Source organism: Melanostigma gelatinosum, assembly GCF_949748355.1.
Source record: "Melanostigma gelatinosum genome assembly, chromosome: 20".
Lineage (NCBI taxonomy): Eukaryota > Metazoa > Chordata > Actinopteri > Perciformes > Zoarcidae > Melanostigma > Melanostigma gelatinosum.
The window spans coordinates 17,578,466-17,600,426 of record NC_136653.1 but is presented as its reverse complement, the minus strand read 5'-3'; the positions used below and the strand labels follow the sequence as shown (position 1 = coordinate 17,600,426).

The 21,961-nt window shown below is 45.7% G+C and overlaps 3 protein-coding genes across 4 annotated transcripts; 1 reads left to right on the top strand and 2 right to left on the bottom strand.

Annotated features, from left to right (window-relative positions):
• Positions 1–1,747: 1,747 nt before the first annotated feature.
• cdk13 (cyclin dependent kinase 13) lies at positions 1,748–9,630 on the bottom strand. Of its 2 annotated transcripts, none has more exons than XM_079292014.1 (14): positions 7,548–9,630; positions 6,755–7,318; positions 6,492–6,653; positions 6,246–6,385; positions 5,966–6,136; positions 5,696–5,885; positions 5,552–5,608; positions 5,361–5,462; positions 5,197–5,274; positions 4,614–4,730; positions 4,402–4,533; positions 4,124–4,320; positions 3,228–3,722; positions 1,748–3,117 (listed from the first exon to the last, which is right to left on the bottom strand). In XM_079292014.1, the coding sequence occupies exons 1-14, from the start codon at positions 8,690–8,692 to the stop codon at positions 2,462–2,464; spliced, it is 4,206 nt and encodes a 1,401-aa protein (XP_079148140.1). In that variant the 5' UTR covers positions 8,693–9,630; the 3' UTR covers positions 1,748–2,461. The 2 variants fall into 2 exon arrangements, with proteins under 2 accessions (XP_079148140.1, XP_079148141.1); XM_079292015.1 differs by having other exon boundaries at positions 6,492–6,650.
• An 812-nt stretch (positions 9,631–10,442) lies between these two features.
• On the bottom strand, positions 10,443–15,917 carry ralaa (v-ral simian leukemia viral oncogene homolog Aa (ras related)). Its single transcript, XM_079291658.1, has 5 exons — positions 15,802–15,917; positions 14,035–14,246; positions 13,728–13,936; positions 13,406–13,580; positions 10,443–13,321 (listed from the first exon to the last, which is right to left on the bottom strand). The coding sequence occupies exons 2-5, from the start codon at positions 14,146–14,148 to the stop codon at positions 13,199–13,201; spliced, it is 621 nt and encodes a 206-aa protein (XP_079147784.1). The 5' UTR covers positions 14,149–14,246; positions 15,802–15,917; the 3' UTR covers positions 10,443–13,198.
• Positions 15,918–16,105: 188 nt separating this feature from the next.
• Positions 16,106–21,077, top strand: med1l (mediator complex subunit 1-like). The gene is made up of 16 exons (XM_079292379.1): positions 16,106–16,232; positions 16,385–16,470; positions 17,498–17,573; positions 17,664–17,718; positions 17,843–17,969; positions 18,047–18,075; positions 18,219–18,290; positions 18,756–18,826; positions 18,904–18,966; positions 19,082–19,202; positions 19,317–19,435; positions 19,676–19,797; positions 19,864–20,062; positions 20,176–20,271; positions 20,436–20,538; positions 20,739–21,077. Exons 2-16 carry the CDS (start codon positions 16,387–16,389, stop codon positions 21,067–21,069), a joined length of 1,668 nt encoding a protein of 555 aa, XP_079148505.1. The 5' UTR covers positions 16,106–16,232; positions 16,385–16,386; the 3' UTR covers positions 21,070–21,077.
• The last annotated feature ends 884 nt before the right edge of the window (positions 21,078–21,961 follow it).

The window sequence follows — 21,961 nt, the reverse complement described above, 5'->3', positions numbered from 1 at the left end:
TGCTTCGTGATTGAATCAAGACAATTTAAGACCTTCACGAGTTGAGTGATTCAAGTGTGTGTGTGTGTGTGTGTGTGTGTGTGTGTGTGTGTGTGTGTGTCTGAAGGTTTCTGTTCTGTTTTCTCTCCTGCCAGCACGGTTGCTGTGTGCGCCACATTTACCATCCACCTCAAAGATATTGATCCCATCTGCATTTGTTATTTTAATCCTGTCTGGCATTTTCTTAATCCTCAGATAAAGAAGCAGAATAAAAGTCCACGGTCTGAAGCACCTTCAGCTCATCAACTGTGCGCACTGCTTCTTCAGTCACCCACGCAAAAAGATGCCACGCTGCCAGTCTCTACTGAAGTTGACGTAGATTTCCAGCGATCCATCATCCACGGCGTATTAATCACACACCAGCTCCCCATCCACGTTCCGAATTAGCTTTGCAGAACGGAACCCCTCAGAGATAATCACTTTTTCATCACCGGCAATGTGACGTGTGGCAAATTCAGATGTGGATATGATGGACAAAAAACAAAAGGACAGACATGTGTGTGTCTCTGTTCAGTTGCATGTAGAATATCATTCAGCGGACGATGCAGCTGCCATTTGTGGCTCCAGTGTGGCTCGTGAATGACATTTTTTATTAAATCTACCGCTTTAAGTAGTTTGGTATAGCATTTAAGAACAGTAAAGCGGCCTTTAATGTTCATTTAAATGTCAATTCCTAATATTTGAATGTTTCAGTATAAGTCCTTGCACTTGAGTGTAATGTAATTGATGTTGTGGGGCTTTTAAATAGTCATTAAATTGAACCTGATAGGGAAGACAAACATTTCCATCTCTGAGATTCTTTTTCTTTCCTTTGATAATAATCTGTACTAGCCGGCTAGTACCGCCATATCAAGGTATGTAGACTGATTGTTCCAACTGGATTGCTATCCCAATTTCATAAATGAATCCTTAATTTGACGCTTCATCAACCTCTTAATATTCTCTCTAGCGAGACACTATTGGAAACATCTCATTTGAATGTGATGTGCAATGAATGTTTCTTTATTTTTTTGAAGCAGAATAAAGAAACACCTTATTTGATGAAGGTGAAAATACCAAAAAAAGTCTCCTGACATTCAGAAACATTCCTATGAAAGTTGGCATTAAGAGGGAGCGTTCAGGTCTGGTTTGTGATCTCTGAGAAACTGTTTTCCATTAAGTTCAAAGAATCGAGGGAAAGTGCTTGAAAATTGAGTCCGCTGGAGCCGGCGGCTATTGGAACACTTTCTTTCATCCTGACCGATGAGCTGCTCCGTATCTGCACTCCGGGTTGCGTAGAAGTTGTCTGAAATGTCATGTGTGCTGCTATCGCCTTAGCCATGTCGCAGCAGTTTCTTCATAGCAAGCTGAAAGCTTTCATGTTACAGATACAGCCAGGACTATCTGCATTATATTGATTTACTCAAGGAGCTTGTCACGACTAAGCTACAGTGAAAAAGTGGCTGCCAGCTCAGGTCCATTGGCTGCGAGAGACTTACGACAGAGTACGTTGGCCAGTTGCAGCACTGAATGTCAATCTGCACCACGTTCATCTGTTGCAATGAGTGCACACTGCAGGTAACAGCGCTGATATTTGACATGACACTGCCATCCAGTGGTGCAATCTGTGAAGCCAGCTCCTCTACGACTGGTCATTTATAACAGAACGTCAAGAACCTTTTTAGTAATGAAATACAATCATTCATTGATTGGGACAAAATCATTTCAGTACAAAAAGAAAAAACTGTTTTTATTAACGTGATTTGTGTGTGATTTTACAACACCTGTTGGCAAAAAGGCATGTGGACTTTCAGATGAGAACAGCCTTTCTCCATGAAGTCAGGTTCTCGCCAGTCCGCCTGGAACTAACAGTCCTTCCTCAAATAGCTCCTGTGCAGATACGTACGCCATCAGCCAATCGGCTGAGCCGTCATTGCTTCAACATAATAAAGGCCGTAATAAAAGAGGACACGACATTACTGCTCAGATTCCTAATTGTGCAGATAAAGCACAGCATCCATTTCGTGTCAGAGCTAAAATAGTTTCCGCCTACTTCAGTCAGTAGTGCAAAACATTAATACTAGTCTGCCCGGGAGCAGTTACAGAGAGGCTACGGTAGGAGATTTAAAATGTACCTGGCCTGATAAATGTACACAGAAAAGGTAAAAGCTTAATTTAAAGGACAGCAGAATAGATTACAAAAACATAAGAAAATGGTATGAGCGAGAAAAGCTCCTCCGGTGTTATTCGGCTGTCCTTCTGCACCGTACTCCACATTCCAGACTGAGGAGGAAAACAAAGCCGGACACAGATTTAAGTTTTTACAAACAGAGTGTGCATCTCCAGATCCCTCTGGTCTGACCTGAGAGGCTTCGTGCGCAAAACGGAGTCCTCTAACCTTCTTGTCTATCGTCACAAACTGCCATTCACTATTTCCAGTCTTTCAGAAAGGCAGGCCTCGTCCCCTGATGGTTGAGTTCACATGTGGGACGAAGCCGAGGGGTAGCGGCGGAGCCCCCACTTGGGAAGGGGAGCCCCAGGGTTGTCCTGGTGGGGGAGGAGGTCCACCGTCCTGTCGAGCCAAGGCGTGGTTGTACAGGTGCATAGCACTGGGGTTAGGCTGTCCCTCCACGTGTAACGGGCTGTGATTGTACTTAAACCGGTGGTCCTGGTCCCCGGTGAACACCATGCTGCTGGGTCCGGTGGCTCCAGCGCCTGGCGGGAAGGGGTCTGGGTGGGCCGGAACGCCGGCAGCCGGTCCGTGTCCACTGAACACTTCCCTCAGAGCGTGAGGCGGCAGGCCCCCACCCAACATGTGACCCATGTAACCGTCCCCAAACCCTGCAGGGGTGAAGGGGGGCGGAGGCAGATGGATGTAATCTCCGCCGTACCCGGGCCCCTCTGCAGTGGGGAGGGGTGGGTAGTCTGGCTCTGGGGGTCTCCCTCCAACACCTCCACCTGTGGACGCAATCGGTGGAGCGTGGCCAGTCTTGGGTTCAGGTGGAGGCTGCCGGTAGTCCAGGTCAGCGTGTGGAGGTGGCTCTGGAGGCTCAGGTGGTCTCTGGTTTGGAGGCAGGATGGACACGCCACCGACAGACACTGAAAGACAGAAATGACAACATTATACTATGCGCTGGAATGTGTTTCTAGTTTTATTTTCTAACTTTTAAGACTTCCGTGCTGCTGTAATATGAATTTCTCTGGGTTACCTGGAGAGACAGGGCCGGGCTCTGGAGGCTGTTTAACTTCTGGAGGTGGAGGCCCTCCTGCTGCTGCTCCTGGGTTGGTACTCTCCGCCCCGTCTCCTCCGTCACTCGGTTCCTGCCTCGGAGCCTGCTGAGCCTGGAGGAGCTGAGCCAGCAGCATCGTCATGGCCGTCTGCGTGGCAGCTGCGGCCTCTCCTTCTGGAATACCCGACGGCGCAGACATGGGGGGTGAGGGAGGCTTGGGCATCGGGGGCGTACGGGGCACGCCTGACGGGGCGGCGGGCTGGGGAGGCTTCGCCGGCGCGGGTTGAGGAGGAGGCTCAGCTGGGTCAGAGGGCCCGAGGGCTTTGGAGAGCTGCTGTAATGTTTCCTGATTCACCTTCGTGCTCATGGACTGGACGAACTGGGCCGTGTTGGCCGAACTCTTGGACTGGCCGAGGAAGTTCAGGAGGACCGCTAGCTGCTCCTGGGTCAACTGGGAGCTCGGCCCTTTTGGGTCTGTGAGAAGACAATAGATTCTTAACCTTGGGAACACATCTGGGATGATATAACCTCTCGTCTTATTTACGAGCTTTTTCTGGAGCTTTCTACTGTAGCTAAGATTCATTCAATGGGTTTTAATGCCAAAAATCATTCTGAATGTAAAACTGAAAACAAGTTAGACGAGTCATGGTTCAACAGTATTGAAGGGGCTACTGCCGAAGTAAGCAAAGCTATTGACCTTTAAAAGTGATCGATACATTCTGAGTAAACTCCAGCTGTACTTGTTTTGGATGCATTGCATCATCCTCAAATGATGCGTCATCAGCACAGCACCTTTCATGACTAAGTGCAAGAGCTGTTCACCGGTGGCTGACAAGCGAATAATAAGTAGAAACGCAAACAGCAGTTAAACTGACCCAGCAGTGTAGGAGCAGCCGCATTGGGAGCTTTACCCCCTCCGGGAGCAGGGAAGCCCTGAGGAGTGTTACTGCGGCTGTCGTCGAGGCCCAGCTCTTTGCGGGGCGCCTTGGGGGCCGCCGCTTCCTCTGGCATCTGCTTCTGCCGCCGACGTTTCTTACTCCACAGCTCGTGACAGTCCTGCCACAGCGGAAGACTGGAGGGATAGGAAAACCGTTAACACTGTAAACCCCCGTGATGAACACGTTGCGCGCGACAGGAAGTAAGGACGACGTACTCTGGCGGGGGCATCTTGTCTGGGTCCACGTCCTTGAGGAACTCGCTGCCCAGCGCTTGTTCGGCCGTACAGCGCTTGCTGGGGTCCAAGTTCAACATGTGGTCAAACAGGTCCAGGGCAGACGGAGGGATGCTGGACGACAACAGAGGCAGTTGAGTACAATGCACTGCTAGAGCCACATCTTCAATTAGACGTCATATACATGGACTTACAAAGCAAACTCCTCTCGTAACCGTCTCCTGTACTGTTTCTTTGGTTTCATGGTGTTGAAGAACGGAAGTTTTATTACATCCGGCCAGACAGCAGGACAGGGGCTTCCACATATCCGGCTGAAAGACAGAAATGAACTTGTTTTACCAGAACGCAGCGATGTGTGGACCCAATAGGCTCACCCAGAAAACTGGCCTGACTTGTTGCTTTCATTCACACATGAATATGCAAGCGTGTATTTTCTCTCCTCCCTCACAAAAGAACAATTAAACATTTTACAGCGTGCATAACTCACAGCAGAAGAAAGTTTCTCCAGCAGAGGCGGTCAGCCTCCACTACACTAATCACAACCGTCACCTTTCCTCTAACAAGGCCGGTCATAACAAAACCAGTGGTGCCCGCAAAGAAAAACACATCTTGTGGTTGCGTAGCTTCATGGTCGATTGAGGCGATCAGTACCGCTTTCTCTTCCTGTTTCAGGTGGCTGAAGCCCATTCTCAGTGGGTGCGGCGCTGAGTGGGAACCGGTCAGGAGCTCACAACTGGATCTGAATTCAAACATCAACATGATTTCGACTAAACTTACCTGATGAGCTCCAACTGAGCAAGCTCCTGGTTTGCTTGAAAAATTGGTTTCTTTGTAAACAGTTCTCCAAGAATGCATCTGTGAGAGACAGAAACAAGATATAAAACAATACCAACGGGGGAGACAATCAAGTGACGACAACAAGTACGCGGTTCAGTTCTTACCCGCAGCTCCACACGTCAATGGCCCGCGTGTACCTCTCTTCTCCCAGGAGCAGCTCTGGGGGACGGTACCACAGTGTGATCACTTTATTGGTGTACGGACGACTGACGAGGAGAACAAAAGACGAGCATTGTTAGGATTATCGCACACAAGAGGGAAGGCGCGACAGGTGTGGTGTACATCGGAGACTCACCTCTCTTCAGAGTTATACAGCCGAGCGAGACCGAAGTCTGCCAGCTTTATTTGACCTCTGAATAGGAAGGGAAAAAGGAATTGATGTAGTCCAGAAAAGAATGTGTGACTGTTCATACCGATTATAGAAATACTGAGGACTCACTTGTTATTGAGCAGAATATTGGAGCACTTGATGTCTCGGTGCAGGAAGTTCTTCTTGTGGCAGTAATCGAGGCCCTCCAGCAGCTGTCGCATGAACGACTTGATGTGGCTCTCGTTGAAGTGCACCAGGCCGGACTCCAGCAAACCCATCAGGTCGTGGTCCATGTATTCGAAGACGAGATAGAAAGCACCTGAGAGGAGAATAAAGATTTAGTCATCAGAACAAATCCACATCCTGTGGCAGGACCATAGAGCCGTTAAACAACATAACCTTTATCATTCTTGAAATCGAGAGCGTCCTCCTTGTCCGTGACGATCTCCTTCATGTTTATGATGCTCTTGTGGTTGAGTTGTCGCAAAATCTTAATCTCTCTGATGGCTGTGATTGGGAAGCCCTCCTTTTCGTTGTCCAGCCGAACTTTCTTCAAAGCCACCATTTCAGCTGTGAAACGGAAGAAATAGGAGATCAGCATCATCAGCAACCTCAATATAACACTGAGAATGCATCCGTGTTGACAATGTTGATGTGGAGTAACAGAATAGACACTCACCGGTGTCTTTGTCTTTAGCTTTGTACACTTGACCGTAGGTGCCTTCCCCTGTGATTCCAATAATCTCAAACTTATCCACACAGCGTTTGCCCCAATCTATCTCAGTTTCCTTGATCTCGCCGTATCTTGGGCCACAGATTCTGGAAAACACAAGAAAATAGATATTTTAGTGGGAGTAAAGTGAGCGTACACAGCAAACGGCAACGTAAGAAAAGATGACATGGCACTAAATGCGTCGTAACATACTTAGGTCTTCGGCGAAGAGTTTGGGACTTCTTGTCGTCGGGTGGGCTGCGCGGGGAAGACGTGCCGCCAGGAAGTTCAGGGGGGAGAGGCAAGTCGGAAAGAAGAGGACGGGCCTTTCTCTCTGACTTTTTCTTCCCTGAGAGCAAGCTGTCCTTCAAGCTGCTAGCAGGAAAAAGAGATGCATAGAGAACAGAGTAAGCCTTGACAATCAACTATGAATAAGAATTATAGGTCAACTGGCACAACAACACACACACACATACCTTTCTCCTTTATTCATGTGCTCAAGAACCGTGAGGGGCAATGGTAGGGATGTTAGAGCGGAGATGAGTGGACCAGTGGCTCGTTCCTTCTCTTTGCTCGGTCCAGCCGCTGGCGCTTTCCTTTTGTCCCGATGCACAGAGTCATCTTTCCCCTTTCCATCTCGGTCCCTGCTGGTCGGGTGCTCGGCGGTCCTCTTGGCCGACCTGTCGGAGGGGGACTGGGGCAGGCTCGATGTGGGAGTTCTGGGACCTTTCTCCGGCTGCGGTGGGGAGGGAGGGCGGCCCTTTCTCGACGTGTGATTGGGCTTCGGGCTGGGTTGATGAGCAGATGAGGAGCCCTTGGTTGGAGTAGATGTGTTGCTGCAGTTCTTGGCCTTGGCCGCTGCTTCTGCAGCTTTAACCTTTTTCTGCTTGCTGAGTTCAGCAGCAAGACTGGTTTTGAAGGTGATCGTGCTCGGCGAGAGGCTAGAGGGGCGACTGCGGGAGCGAGAGTGGCGGTGACGACTACGAGAGCGTGAATGCTTTGATGAATATGGACTTCTGCTACGTGACCGAGCAGATCGCCTGGAAAGAAAGACACATTTTTAGATCTTCCATAAGATAGAAAATCTAGTGGATATCTAAATATGAAGACATAACATATAAAGCAAGTTATATAACACCAATGGCACATGCAGGACAGTCCGGTCAAAGGTTTTTGGAAAGTCAAATATTGACAGAAAACACTAAGAATAAATGTCAGACTGGTCAAACTCGCCATATTTCTACATAGGCCTAAAATGTAAGAACTGACCTGACATCTGGACTTGGGCTCAGGGACTTTCTGTATGGACTCCTGGATCTCCTGCGGTTCCCATAAGGACTTGCACCGAACTCTCCTTGTTCAAACGGACTGTGTCGGCCATAACTTGGGGACCTGCGCCAGTTTGCTGGGCTCGCTGGAGATCGCTTCCTTTTGTTGCTGGAGTAGGAAGTGGGTGACTTGGGCACACCGTACGGCCCGTACCCATCTCCATCCCGGCTGTAATATGCGGAGCTGGGAGAGAGTCTTTTGCTCCCGTAAGTTGGACTTCTTCTAGATATTGGCTGGTTATAACCACCAGGGGACTGGTAGCTATATGAATAAGACGTCCCATAGGGACTTTCTGCTTTCAAACCAGGACTTCTCTTGTATGCCCTGGGGTCTTCCCGCTCATCCCTGTAGGATTGTGGAGCATCTCTGTATGCAGATGGTGGCTCTTTATCAGATCTGGTTTTACTCTTCGGCCTTTTTGAATCCTGCTTATCTGCAGTTTGCGAGGACTGGGATGAAGATGTCCTTTTACCATTTCTGTCACTGCTCCTTGTAGCGTCTCTGCGATTCTTAGAGCCACCCAGGCTACCTCCACTCCTGACTTTGGAGGAGTCTCTCTCGCGGCTCTGGCGGTCTTTTTTCCTGCTTGGCAAGTCCTTCTCTGGCTTGCTCCTCTCGGATGGTCCTCGTGTTTGTTCGTCTTTACCGACGCACACCGCCTCCCGGTCTCTCGGGTGACTTCTGTCTGGGGAAGCAGGTCCATTAGAGTCACCATCGCTGAGTCGGTCCACTGACAGCCTGTCAGCAGCGTGGGGGTCAAGTTTCGGAGAGGGGCTGCCAGAAAACCTCTCTGACTGGGAGCTCACGTCATCGTACTCTACCAATGTCCGAAGTTCGGCGTCTTTATCAAAAGTGCCCTTTCGGTGAATGTTGGGGTCTCCCGTTGTACCGGGGCACCACAGATCTTTCCCCTTGGTCTGTCTGCGTTTCTTTTTCCGTGAAGCCGACGGTCGCCTCTTCTCCCGGTGTCTGTCTCGCTGAGCAGAAGCGCTCCCCGGTTTGCTACGCCTGTCCTGTCTGTTAGCATTCCTCTGAGCAGAGGGGCTCCGTCCGCGAGCCTCGCGAAGCACCTCTGAATTAGGCATTAATCTACAAAATAAAACCCCCAAAAGAGCCACGTATGAGAATAATCTATATATTATATCCTATACTACAACTATGTTCCTTGTGTCGTGGAACAACACATTGGGCTTAGCGGTGTAACGTCGACAGGCTAACAGCTAATTCACAATTAAAACAGCAAGCTAGCTAGCTAACCTAGCTAAATAAAAAGCTTAACATTAGCATTGCAAAGCTAGTTCGTATCAGATTAAAGAAAAGTGAGTTACCCCCGATGGTAGTTATTTCATGACATTTGGTGCCTGTCGATTCCCCCACATAAAATCCACAATATGCCGTTTAGTTATAGAGCCAGTTGGTACTGAAATATCTCAGTTTCGCTAGCTAATGCTAGTCGGTTTAGCCGCCAGCTAGCTACCAATAGCTAACTGTGTCCAAGCTAGACAGTCGCATTCCATTTCATGGTCAAAGCACAAGGCCCAAAGCCCCTCTAAATTTAAAATCCAGTTCTTCTGTAATGTTGCAGCTCATACAAGCATGTAAATCCATTAACCAGATCGGGTTAAAGTCAAAGTAAAACAACTCCGTGTCCCTTCCACAAACTTCAGCTCGCCTTCCATCACACTCCAGTGTGTAACAAGGAAGTGAATAGCACGCGAGTTGGCTGGATAGCCGCCGCTAGCCGGCAAGCACCTTAGCCAGCTAGCTTTCTTTTTCTCCTTGCGTGTGGAGTTCAATGCAACTCAGTCAAGATGCAATATAACAATGCTAGTAAAAAAAAAAAGAAAACACCGCCTGCTTCCACGTATCTCCCCGGGCTGTTGCTCACTCTCACCACCGCATGGTCCCAAAAGTAGCAGACGTGTTTCCGGGATAAAATGGCTCCACTATTCCTTGAATTTATTTCAAAAACATTGTAACTTTGTTCGCAATGTGGCTAGCAGGACACTTCGCCAGGGCCCCAGACAGCTTTCAAACTACAGGCCTTGTGCGTCGGTGTGAACCAATGATACCCGTATGCGTAATCTAGATAAGCGGTTACGTCACCGCCAAGGGAAACCCCTACTTTCAAAACGTATAGCTTTATTAAAAAAATAAACATTTCCAAATCAAAGCATCAATTTACACAAAAGGTGGAGTATTGTTTTATCTTATTTCCTGAACCACATACGAGATCATGGGGAAAACTTGCTTTCCAGACATTTATTTTGGGAAATATTGAATTGTATTCTCTCTTAAACATCAAATGAGATAAAATACATGTGAAAATATGAACAAAACAAGAGAAAACGAACGAGCATACATTAGTCTTAAATGAACATTGAGATTTAATTCGTAAAAGTATTACTGATATTGCAAAAAGAAAAATGCAACAAATATATTAAAATCCCAAGACCATTCACACATCTCCCCTAGTTATTTGCCGAAACAATTTTCCCTCATTCATTTTAAATCAGGGCACGTTACCGATTTTATACCGACTTCACTTTAATTAAAATATGTTGCCAGTGGTCTGCATCATGCTCTAAATGCTATTTCTAAGTTCCACTGTTATGAAACATCAAAGGCCCACACCAACTGTTACGCATGTCTGTACTAGCAGTATTAGTAAATCAATACTCCCCATTGTCCTCCTCCATGACCGTGTGCTATATGGACCATATGGTGCGTTCAGTTATGCCAAAGAATCAGTGTGACGGTGTAAACACTGTAATAACTCAAGTCATAAATCTGCACACAAAGAATATCTGAACACGTATCTGGAGAACGTTATTACGTTATTAGTAATATCCACTTTATTTGCCATTTCCAAGTAACTCACAGACAAAATGAATTGAAATGTAAGCTTCACCTCCTACATTCACAAACAGGCTACATTAGTGTTTATGTTCAAAACAAGTAAACATGAAGGAGACATTGAATCGATGGCATACATACAACCATCCAAACAAAGACATAGATATCTACTCTTTATTCCCGAGGGTTTTTTAATATATAAAAAGGCAAAACAAGATATTCAAATACCCCGTAGGACAGTTTGCTCAAAGCTTTCACACAAATATCTGTTTTAGTTTTAGAAAACATTTCGGCCATATTGACATGGAGACGAAGAAAAGGAATGACGAATGTTTGCTTTTAAAGAACTACGGTTATAAGCGTGTGTTATGAGTGAACGAGCACTATGGTGGTAGCTTCTGCGACACACAGCGGTTAATGTAATGGCCGTAAGCTGAGGAAGGTACGCCTCAACGCACTGGGATTCTTACTGCGTGTGTGTCAGTTTCTGCATCAGTCACTTTAACTTTTCAGGTGTGTTGAAATCATAGCATGGTGTACTGGAGGTTAGCCCTTAAAACATATTGAATAAAATTACTTTCTAAACATTCTGATGCCACGAGTTCCCAACATTTAGGGTTCGAGTCACATATCTTTAAAACTCTTAAATCTCTCTACTGTGCTTTTAAGTTAACACGAAATACCACGGACATTCTTTTGCATCACTCTTTTTTACAATACATACAATGAAATGTATGACAGAAAAGCCTGTAATCAAAGCCAGGAGTTATTTAGTGTTAATGTATTCCCTCAGAGAATCAATGAGACAATGTTCAGTGTTTTCAAATATAAAAGCAGCTGTTCTGTGGTCAGATCTCAAAGCTTAAATGCTTCTAGTGCAACGTGCTGACACTGGCTTGAATAGTCTCCAGGTTTCATGTTCTCTTCCTCTTTGCAAAAACAATCATGTTTTTGCATAGACTCCAGTGTCGGAAATCCACTTCATGTAAATGGTGAGACGCACACGCACACATTTACTCTTTAAACTGGATCAGAGTGAAACGTGAACAATATAAATAACTTATTTAAAATAACTTAAGACAAAAAGCGGCTCCGTCATGAACGGAAACTAAAGGGAGCGGAGGGGCAGACGTCAGTGTGTTTTGGTCAAGTAGAGCATTCTCATTTTGCCAATTGTTGTTTCTTTCCACTGCTTTAATCCTCACTTTCCTGTAAAATGACTACGACATGAGGAGCACGAAGAAATGAACAAGTATTACATTAAGACGTCGAACAAAAGGTAAACAAAGTAGAATGCCAATGGCCTTTAACCTCTGCACATCACTGGCAGGCTAAGATTACAGGCAAACAGGATGGGTATGGGGGGTCATTCACAATGGCCAGAGAGGCAACAGTGATGCACTGTACATGAATTACGAAATCGCCCGTAACCTTGCATTTCATTCCCAGGCCGTTAAAGTTCCTCAACGTTTGCCTTCAGTTGGACAAAGATAGATTTCACACAAACAGTGCAGCACTTCCCTTTGAAGCTCACTGTAGCGAGTTCTCGTTCACTTCCAGTAATAAGTGGGCACTTGTTTGTACTAGCTAGCATACTTCTTTGGTGTATGGGAGCAACCTTTTTTTTTTGGACTTCTATCGAGCCTGCATTCATTTTTCATATTGTGTGCCTTCAAATTCATCGATCCGTTAATTAATTCACACGGAATTCCTTGTTAAGAAATACATTAAAGTAAAAAAAAAAAACAGACGGGACTACACGGTTGGTGATTTAAAAAACAATCTGAGCCAGGAAAAGTTAAATTGGCAAAATAAATCTTTACACGACTGTAAGCAATTCATTTAACGGCATGTGTTTAACAACAGCAGGTAAAGGATGTAGTGTTATGGAATCGCCTTTTATCAGGAGCACCAGGGATTCCTTTAGCGCAGGAAAAATAAATAAATAAAATGCGGCGATGAAAGTCGTCGGTCAAGCGAGGTAAAACTTCTGAAATATTCTAATTGAAAAAAGTTCAAGTGTTGCAAAATCCCTCACAGATTTCGGGGTAACGAGCAATGTTTGTGCATTTGAGAGGACTCAACAAAGTGACGCGAAGGGGATAGAAAAAGGAAACACTAGTGCACTTATAACTTAACTCGTCGATATGATAGGAGCACAAGAAAAGGAAGAATAAGTGTTCACAACCTTACCACTTAGAAGAAACAACAAATGGGAATGGCATCAAATGTCGGCTCTTAGTAGCGGCCTCTTAATTCAAATGCTTCATAGATTCACCGGTGCAAACTACATTTCCTTGGTGGCACTTGATGAATTCTGGGTTGACACTACACCGAGTCTCTTCACTTACATTTCCTACCCAACGTCCCCATTTAAACCTCAGCGCTGACTCTCATTTGTGTCTTTCTTTTGAACTGCACAGTCGTCTGAACATATTAAACACGTCAAACTTCACAATGAAAGGTTTGGTAACATTTGGGGGGGCGTAGCCGCCTGTCAAGCATAGGCCTAAATCAAACAACATCCAGTTGTTACACTCTGTGATGTGGTCAGAGTACATAAAGTATTTGGAGTGTCAGCAGATCAAAAGTTAGAGCTATGAGTGGCGTATGGGGTGCCACCTTACTATTCTCCGACACACGGGTCAGATGTCCTGTTAGCCAGGAACGGAAAGTCATGGTCAGGTATGGGCACAAAATAAATGCATATGTACATAAGCAGCTCTCTTCCACCACTATAAAATACAGCATCGCTCTCGGATTCTCTTGGCCAAACTTTTGCTTTTCTTCTTCCCGTTCTTCTCTTTGCTGTCCTCCATTTTCCTCGCCCGGATCTCTCGCATCAGGTCAAAGAACACCTGTTGACAACACAAAAAGTACAGGTTCACGTCTCCCCGTTTGCTCCGATGTCGGCGACGTAAACGTACGGCGGTCGAACGCACCTTGTCGACGTTGGCGCGGGTTTTAGCGGAAGTCTCCACATAGCACACGCCCCACTGCTCGGCGCGGGCCTTCGCCTCGTCGGCGCTGACCTGCCGTCGGTCGTCCAAATCAGACTTGTTACCAACTAAGAGAAAGGGCACATTCTCGTCCTCCTTCACTCGCAGAATCTGCTCTCTGCAACAACAAAAAGAAATGTCATTCAGCCATGAATAAAAACACGACTGCTTGCGCAAGTGAATGAGGTTAATGATGTTCTTTCTGCATTTTCGCAGGGGGAGAAGATACATTCTAATGGATGCCAGACATTGTACGCTACTGGACCTGAAGTCAACTGTTGCTGCAAATGATTCCAGTTCTGTGATGGAGAACACACAGAGGAAGCCCTCGCCGCTGCGGAAGTAGTTATCTCGGATGGCGGCGTAGTCCTCCTGTCCAGCTGTGTCGAGGATGTCGATCTGCACCTCCTCTCCGTCCAGCACCACTTTCTTCCTGTAGCTGTCTGCTTTGGTGGGCTCATAGTCTTCTACAAACTACAAGGGGGAGAAAAAAATAAATAACATTTACAACTGGGGTCAATTTGGTCTTTCCTACTTCGACAACATGTGGAGTTTACTTGACTGTTGCTCACCTCATCATACATGAACTGGAGCGTGAGGGCCGACTTCCCCACCCCTCCACTGCCCACCATTATCACTTTGTGAAGGGCTAGAGAGTTCTGCCCTTTCGGCTTTGCAGCTGCCATGGCTCTGTGTGCTGAGAGTGTGAGAAGGTAGACGGTTCAAGGTGAAGGGCAGGATTGTGAAATGAAGACCTTAAAATCCAGCTGCCGAATGGTAATTCCTGGGGAGAAAAAAAAGATGTTTCATCATCATCATCATCTACGAGGCTCTAGAATCCATTCCTGCAGTTAGATTGCGGAGTCATCGCTGTGTCTCGCAGCAATAAAACAAAACCAGGAGAAACTGCTGTGTAACATTAGTGCAGGGGATTGTTCTCTGTCCCTGGTAAAGACTACGGCAAGATGAAATGTGATAATGAGCAGCGGCACTAGATTGACGCTGTATAATCTGTGCTTTTCATTATTGCCCCTCCCTGCAGCTATGTTCCTGCAGACAGATTATATGTCCCTTAGTGTAGCTTTGAGTGGACACTGTTCCTTTACTTCTTTATTTTCTTCAGAGAAAAAGTCACAGAAATAGATGTCATTACAGGAAGAAATAATATTTAGGCCACACAATATGCAGAAGATGATGTCTGCATGAAGTTTAAAAAAGGTCTGCCAGAAAAGTGCATTCACGGTCAAATATAGAGCAGCAAAAATAAGAAGCCGCCGTGTGAATGCAATGCTATTTTACAGCCAACGTTCACTTGCTGGAAGTCAGAAACCACCACCCACTGATGAAATATGGATAAGTAGACTTAACTACCATACATCATGACACACAGTAGGCCATTTAGCAAAGAAATATCTTTTTTTTAAGCTTCTGGGTAACATCTGGCAGCATTTTCCAAAACCTTTTGACATGAAATCTGACATATGCCAAAGCCATTTACTAGACAGTCCAAGAAGAGAATGTGAAAGCCATGAAGTGTGTGTGAATGCTCTTTCCCTATCACAGGTCCACACAAGACCTCTCTGGGGATCAGGGTAGCGATGGGAGTGCAGCCAGCAGGTCATTATACAAATGAACAAAAGGGGTGTATGCACTAAAAGTCAATATTACGATTTAGTGTCCTCTTACTCTAACCATTTAAATCCACTCACCATGCCAACGTAAGGAAATATATCTCTTAACAAATGGTATGACTGGTGACTCATACCCAACCATGTTTAGCATTTTAAGTGACCTTAAACAAGTGAGTAACTGTGTATGAGGATCATGGAATTGGATCAATAACGGTAATTACACAGGCACGTCAACGACACAATAAGATCAGCTGTACTGAGAGCAAGGGACAGTGTCACCTTATTATTACACCAACAGACGACTGAAATCACGAGTAACAACACGCAATACTCTTACAATCATGTCAACTTATTAGCTAGTTAGCTGGGGGCATGTCAAGCTGCAGGTAGCGATGTGGCTAACAAGCTAACTAACCAACCCCAAAGCTGGTGAAGGACACCTGGTCGTTAATTAACATGTGAGGGCGATTCACGTGAAGGGTCGCAGATAACAGACGACGCATTCAAAAAACACACACACATCCTTAAAATCGGTTATCCAGCAACAGATGTTCGGTCGATCCTCGCGAGCCACAGCTAAAAAAAAAAAAAAAGGCTAGCAAGCGATAACGAGCAGCTAATCGCAACTAAATGACGCAACGTACAAAATAAAAAAGAGAACAAACGTGACGTTACATACGCAAAATGAATGGGAATATTATCACCTACCGGGATATTAGATGGGTGTTCACCTTGGTACGTCGTTTGAGTTCTTGTGGCAATATGAGGAGACTGAGCTAGCTGCTTGTTAGCTCATGGCTAGCTCCCTATAGCTAACTCCAGAGACTTAGCAGCGGACTGACTGCACGTCCTGTGGGCTTGGCTCCGTCTGACAACGCCCGCCTGCATGAGAGAGAACCAGAAAACACTCTGCTTGAATGTAACCTCAATTTCTCACTAATACAAACATCGCACAACGATTTTTAAGTAATGATGCAATTCCTAAATCAGTTTGCATGGTGGTTGCACATTACACCGATTCAGGGCAGTCGGTTGAACATGCAAGACAATTGATTAATTGGATAATCCGCATAACTGTTGGCACGTTTGTTGAGGTGGAGACTATTGTCAAGTCAGCAAGAGTGACTTTCAGGAGCAAGGTAATGTTGGTTTAAACAAATGACAAACGTTTTATCATTCAAAATCCAACTGTAGGCTACTTGTAAAATGGAAGAAAAGGTTATTACAAATGTAAGGGTGTGGATGTTGTAGTTTTAACGACTGTTGTTTTTCTCCTTTTTGTATGCTTTAGTCATGGAGGCCAGAATCTCCAAGCTGCACTTGAAATTTGCAGAGAAAACCTGGAATGAAACCTTTCAGCTTGTTCGAAGATGCATGGTAAAACCACAAACACTTCCTCTGTTTCCATCAGCATGTTAGTTTCAAATCCCCCTTTTTTTAAATGCCACAGTGCAATTCATGGACATCACATACAATCCCTCTTTGAAGGTATGTCCTTACATTAGTTCTGTGCAGTGAAAGGCGACGGTTGCTTAAATAAAAGATATTAGACTTGTTACTGGATGTCTTCTCTTAATATGATGTTGTGCAGCAGATCAGGAACTGGTGTGGTGATGCACTGGGAATGAGATCATCCCGCAACACACAACGTCTTTGTTGTTGGGTCAGTTTGTGCATTGACGGTAACTTGGACTCAACCACATGGCATATAGTATGAGTAGAGAGCCTTTTTTGAACCGAAACAAAGTTGTTTTTTTGTACGTTGCCTTCTGGCCATGGCTTTGTTTCTAATACGTTTGACACTGGCATGTTTTTGGCAAGACAATCACCATTTGTTCTTTGTAAGATGCTCCACTAGATGTACATGATCGGGCTACAGGATTAGGGCCCAACACGCAAAGGCTGCAAAGTGTCATGTGTATTTAGCACTGCGATAAAAACGTGTATGCTCGAGGCTGTGAGAGGGTGTGTTCGTTTTCTTTAGATGTGTCATGGGTGGAGCGGCAGGACAGATAATACTTTGGATTAATGCAAAGTGGAGCTTGGCAGAGGTCAGTCTCTGGAGTCTCGTAAAGATACGTGATTAGTTGGTGGTCTGAAGTGATGTGTGGTCCGAGGGGGATAAGGCAGCTGGGGCTAGTCATGCAGTTTCCTGCCAGCAGTGATGCTGAATAGGACTTTTATAGGACCAGGCATCTCAAAAATACAAAGCACTGGCAATGCAGAATGTATTTTCGCATTTCTGCAGCCTCCCTGGTTTTCAAAAACACATGGATCCCAAAGTGCACACAATCAAAGGGTGTCATGGGATGGGCTGGCAGGACCGAAGACTGTTTACACAAGGAGGACTTTGCCTCACAACCGGTCCATTGTCTTTTTGTTTCGTCCCTTTGTCTCCCGATAGGACAAACCCAAAGATCAATCCAAACCCTGTGAGCCACTGGTTAGATCACTGGAACGGCTCCAGGAAGTGTTTAATGGTAAACGCGCAGCATACCAATGATTCAGTATGTATTTTAGTGCATGTGTGTCGCTTAACGTGTGAGGAAGTTGCTCTCGGTTTGTTTCAGTGTCCTCCATGAATACCATGAGGTCCCGTCTGGAGGTGATTGCCAAACAACAAAGGTAGAGAGTTGACTTTAAACTTGTGACATTTGACTTCAAGATCTTCATCACTTTCGAGCTTCTTTTCACTTGTAATATAATGAGGTGACACAGATCTCCCACATCCCCTCTCTGTCCTCCCTAGAATGGGCTTTCACATCACTGAGGCCACATGCTACCTGACCGCAGACCTGTTCTACCTGGAGGTGGTGTTGCTGGCGGGTGGCGGGGTGGAGGAGGTGAAGGTGGCCCCTCATGGAGGATGCCCTGTTGTAAGTGGACTACGTTGCCATTCGCACTGCTCTGCTTTTTACACTCTGCGTGATGAGAAAATGAAATTGTCTTGCAGCCCAGCGAGTCCTTTCTCCAGCTGCTGAGGTAAGCGTTTGAGCGACGATGAATTTCAAACGTTGTCGTTTTTTTTTTGCTTGCCAGATGAAGAGGGCCGTGCTGTTTGAATGATTACTTAAAGATACATTGTTTTGCATGCTGATACTACTGTTTTGTTTTTTATGGCGCAGGGCAAAACATTTTGCTGAGTTCTCCATGAAGTTGGCGGGCCTGTTCGCCCAGTACAACATCCCCGGAGACGAGTATAGCTGCTCTCAAAGCGTATGATTTCACCTTTACAACAACTGTGGGCCTCATGCACTCATTTCACTGTTTGTGTTTTTTTTATGTTTCAGTGAAATTAAATTTAAATTGTTTTCATCGATGCAATTTCTCGGGAAGGACTTGGAGAAAATATCACAACTGCCAAGGTAAGCGACATGAAAACAGAAATGCCCCAAAAACACTAAAGAGCTGCGACGAATAGACTTTTAATTGACTTGTAGAGTGATCTTTTTGATATCAGACTCTAATAAATCTAAACTAAAGATATAAGATTTCGACTGCTGTGGATGAAATGGTCATTTTAGGACATCACTGAGCTTTGTTTGCTACTTTTTGACATTTCATAAGTGACTTATTGAGAAAATAATCTTCAGATTAATAATGAAAATAATTATTAGTTGCAACCGTATCAGCCTATCAGCGCAGCTATAATTTGTTTTCAGTGTGCCAAAGGACCCCCAAATGGACATGATCAACAATGGCAGAATTGGGTGTCTGATCGCTGGAAAAGAAGGTACATAACAAGAAGAAACAAAAACATAAATTATGCGTGAATCTTTTCTTCAGTTAATATTGAATTCATCCCTTTAGATACCCCCCTGACGATCCAGTTCCATACCACTCCGACTGCTGGAATGAAGACCTCGGATATACGTAAGATGTCGAAACAAATGTGTTTTATAAACCTGTTAACGTTTGAATGCATGAGGCTTTAAAGGGCCTTTAACATTTGTACCTTTTCCTTTTTGAAAAGCTTTTCTTTCTGAAGAAGCGGCCCCTACAGAGGCGCTCGTCCACGCCGCCCAGGTGACCGTAGGTGTCAGCGATGTGACTCACGAGCTTCAGATGGCGTCTGTGCTCCCCCAGCCGCCACAGCTGGATCCCCAGGGGTGACATGTTGCTGTTTAATCTCTTACGCAACAGGAGACTTTAATCTTGTCGTCTTGCATCCCGCAGTGATTGTGAATGTCATTCATTGGTGGTGAAATTGTGTCGTGTGGTAGTCGTCCTGTGTTCCTGACTGAGGCGCCGTGTGAGACGCTGCCTGCCTGCTTCCTCCTCAAACTTCAGCCAGCAGTACCAATGATGTCGTCTTTTGTAAACAAGCTCAGCCAAATTACAGGTCAGTTTAAATATTACACTTCGTACAATTATTTAAAATCGCTTTTTGCCACGTCTTATTTGTTTTCTTTGCCAGAAGTCCTGAAATGTTCTAATCTTCGTTCGTCCATGGAAAGCTCTTTGTAACTTTTGTTTTAAAAAACACTTCATATTTTAAGTTTATTGTTATTATTTGAACAAATGGCCCGCAAGCATCATCCCCTCTCATGCTCAGTCGTTCCCCCTCTGTGATATTTCCTAGCTGTGGCCATACCAGATGTTGACCTGCAGTGGGCGCCCTTACCCAAGCTTCTGACGAGACGTTCATCGAGTTCAAACAGCCCCGGGGAGATACCAGATCAGCGGGATTCTGTTTTTACAGTGGTATGTATGTATCAAGCTTTAGGCGTACTGTATGACCTGAAAGGCATCGACAGTTTTTCCGTGCAGCCTCTTCCTGGTGGCGTGACGCACCGTTACGTCGTCCCCGGAGCTGCATGGGAGGTGCCTTCCCAGAGAGCGGCTGTGGCGGACAGTATTCCCTTCACCCACCCGGCCCACGTCCCGGCCCTACTGGAGCTGCTCCGACACCAGTGTGCCATCAACACGCTGCTGAGGAGCTGCATCGCTCCTCAGTGTGACGGAGCAGGTATAGGGGACGTGTTTTTAAAATCATGAAATCGGTGCGAATGGACAAGGCCATCCGTGCAAAGTTGGCAGAGAAACGCGATGTGATGGTTTGTTGATGGATTCTGCCACCAGGTTTGGTTTGTGACCTGCACTTCGAAGTCCTTCCGGAGTCTGAGACCAGCTTTTCTGTGACCTTCCACCCCCCTGACACGGACTCGCTCGCTGTTTGTGAGCTTTTCAGAATCTCTTATTTATCTGATTGGTTTGGGATTTGTATCCCTTTGTCCCGTAGTGTTTTATAATTTCAAGATAACTGCAAATCATGACATAGAAAACTGACTTTTGTGACTTATTGGTGCTTTCTTCTTCTCTTTTTTCCTTTCTGGCCACAGTGCTGGTGAACGTGTGTGATTCTAATCAGATCACCTGCACTTTGTTTGGATCAGGATTAGGGGATCCCTCTTTAGGTGAATACCTTTCCACTGTCATGAAGAGGTATGGCTTCACAACCTGTCGTCCTTTTTATTGATAGTTAAAGAGGATGATTGCTCCAGGCCTTCATCGTGGGGACAATCTGATTGAGATTGTTATGATTTGCAGCAGCATAACATTGACTGACTTCAACATGAGTTCAGCAGTTTGAAACCAGTCTTTGCATTCTGGCCCCAGCCTGATCTCTTCTCACACTGTCTCAGGTTCATGTCCGTTCCCGTGACCCTGAAGACGTTGTACAGGAAGCTGGAGGAGACGGCCTCCGCTCCGCTCTCTCCCAGCCGGCCGGCCACCACAGAGGCCGAAAGTGACCACTCGGCTCCCTCGCGCGCCACCGTGACCGACGCCAACGGCGCCTCGACCGCGTTCTCCCAGAGTGCAGCCGTGCCGGAGGACGGCGGCGGCGCCTCTGCTTCGGCCTGCTGTGCCGCGCCTGTAGACGACTCTGAGCTCCCTCCTGGAATAAACACAAGTCCTGTTGTCAACCCTTACTTGGTCACTCGAGTGGATGTTTTCACACCGGACGACCAATAGCGGCCAACTGTCAGAGCCGATCTGAAACTGTATGCGATGGCATAATTTAAGCCTCTTTTAAAATGAGTTTTTTTTTTTTATTATTGAATAAATGTTTTGGAAAAGAAAAAGTTTCTTCGTGCATAACATCATGAAACACGTGTGGCTTGTATTTGATCATTTTCTGTCGGCTGCAGATGTTGTGCAGCTGCAGCAGTTTTGTTAATTCAGTGAACGATCACGTCCATCTCCTGCAGACAGCTGAAGCGGCTCTTATGATGCATTCCAGTGTGGCAGAGATTGCTGCCTGTAAAGAGTTCAGCATGTTGAAATAAGAAGTGGCTCTGCTGGATGCATCAATAATATCAAGGGTAGGGCTTGATTGTGATCAGGATGAAAATATTACACACCACACTCTTGTTGTTCACCCTCTTTTTTAAACAATAAAGAAATGGCAGTCGTCGAAGTGTCGGCGTAAACTACCTTTGTGGGAATGAAACTCGGTTGGAAACATCTTACTTTCGCTGGGTGCCAACCAGTACAGCTACCAATATACCCGATACCATCGTATTCTACCATGTAACGCAGGGAAGCAAAACATGCTCCATAAAGATCCATCATGCAGAAATAGAGTTTGTCCTGACATTAGCGAGCTCGCTTCAAACTTGAACTATGACCTCTTTATCTTCATTTTCTACGTGTTTTCTCTCTCTTTGTGGAGTTTATGCCGTACTACTTTCAAAACATCTTCAAAGTTTGGGGATTTGTTCTGATATGGAGCTGGAAGTGATGTTTGACAAAACGTGTGGCATGTTTCTTATATAGGGTGATATATGGCGGTCATATTTTAAACACTTGACTTGTGTGTCGAACTGCACATGAACATTCGGATGTACTTCTAGACACTTCTCTA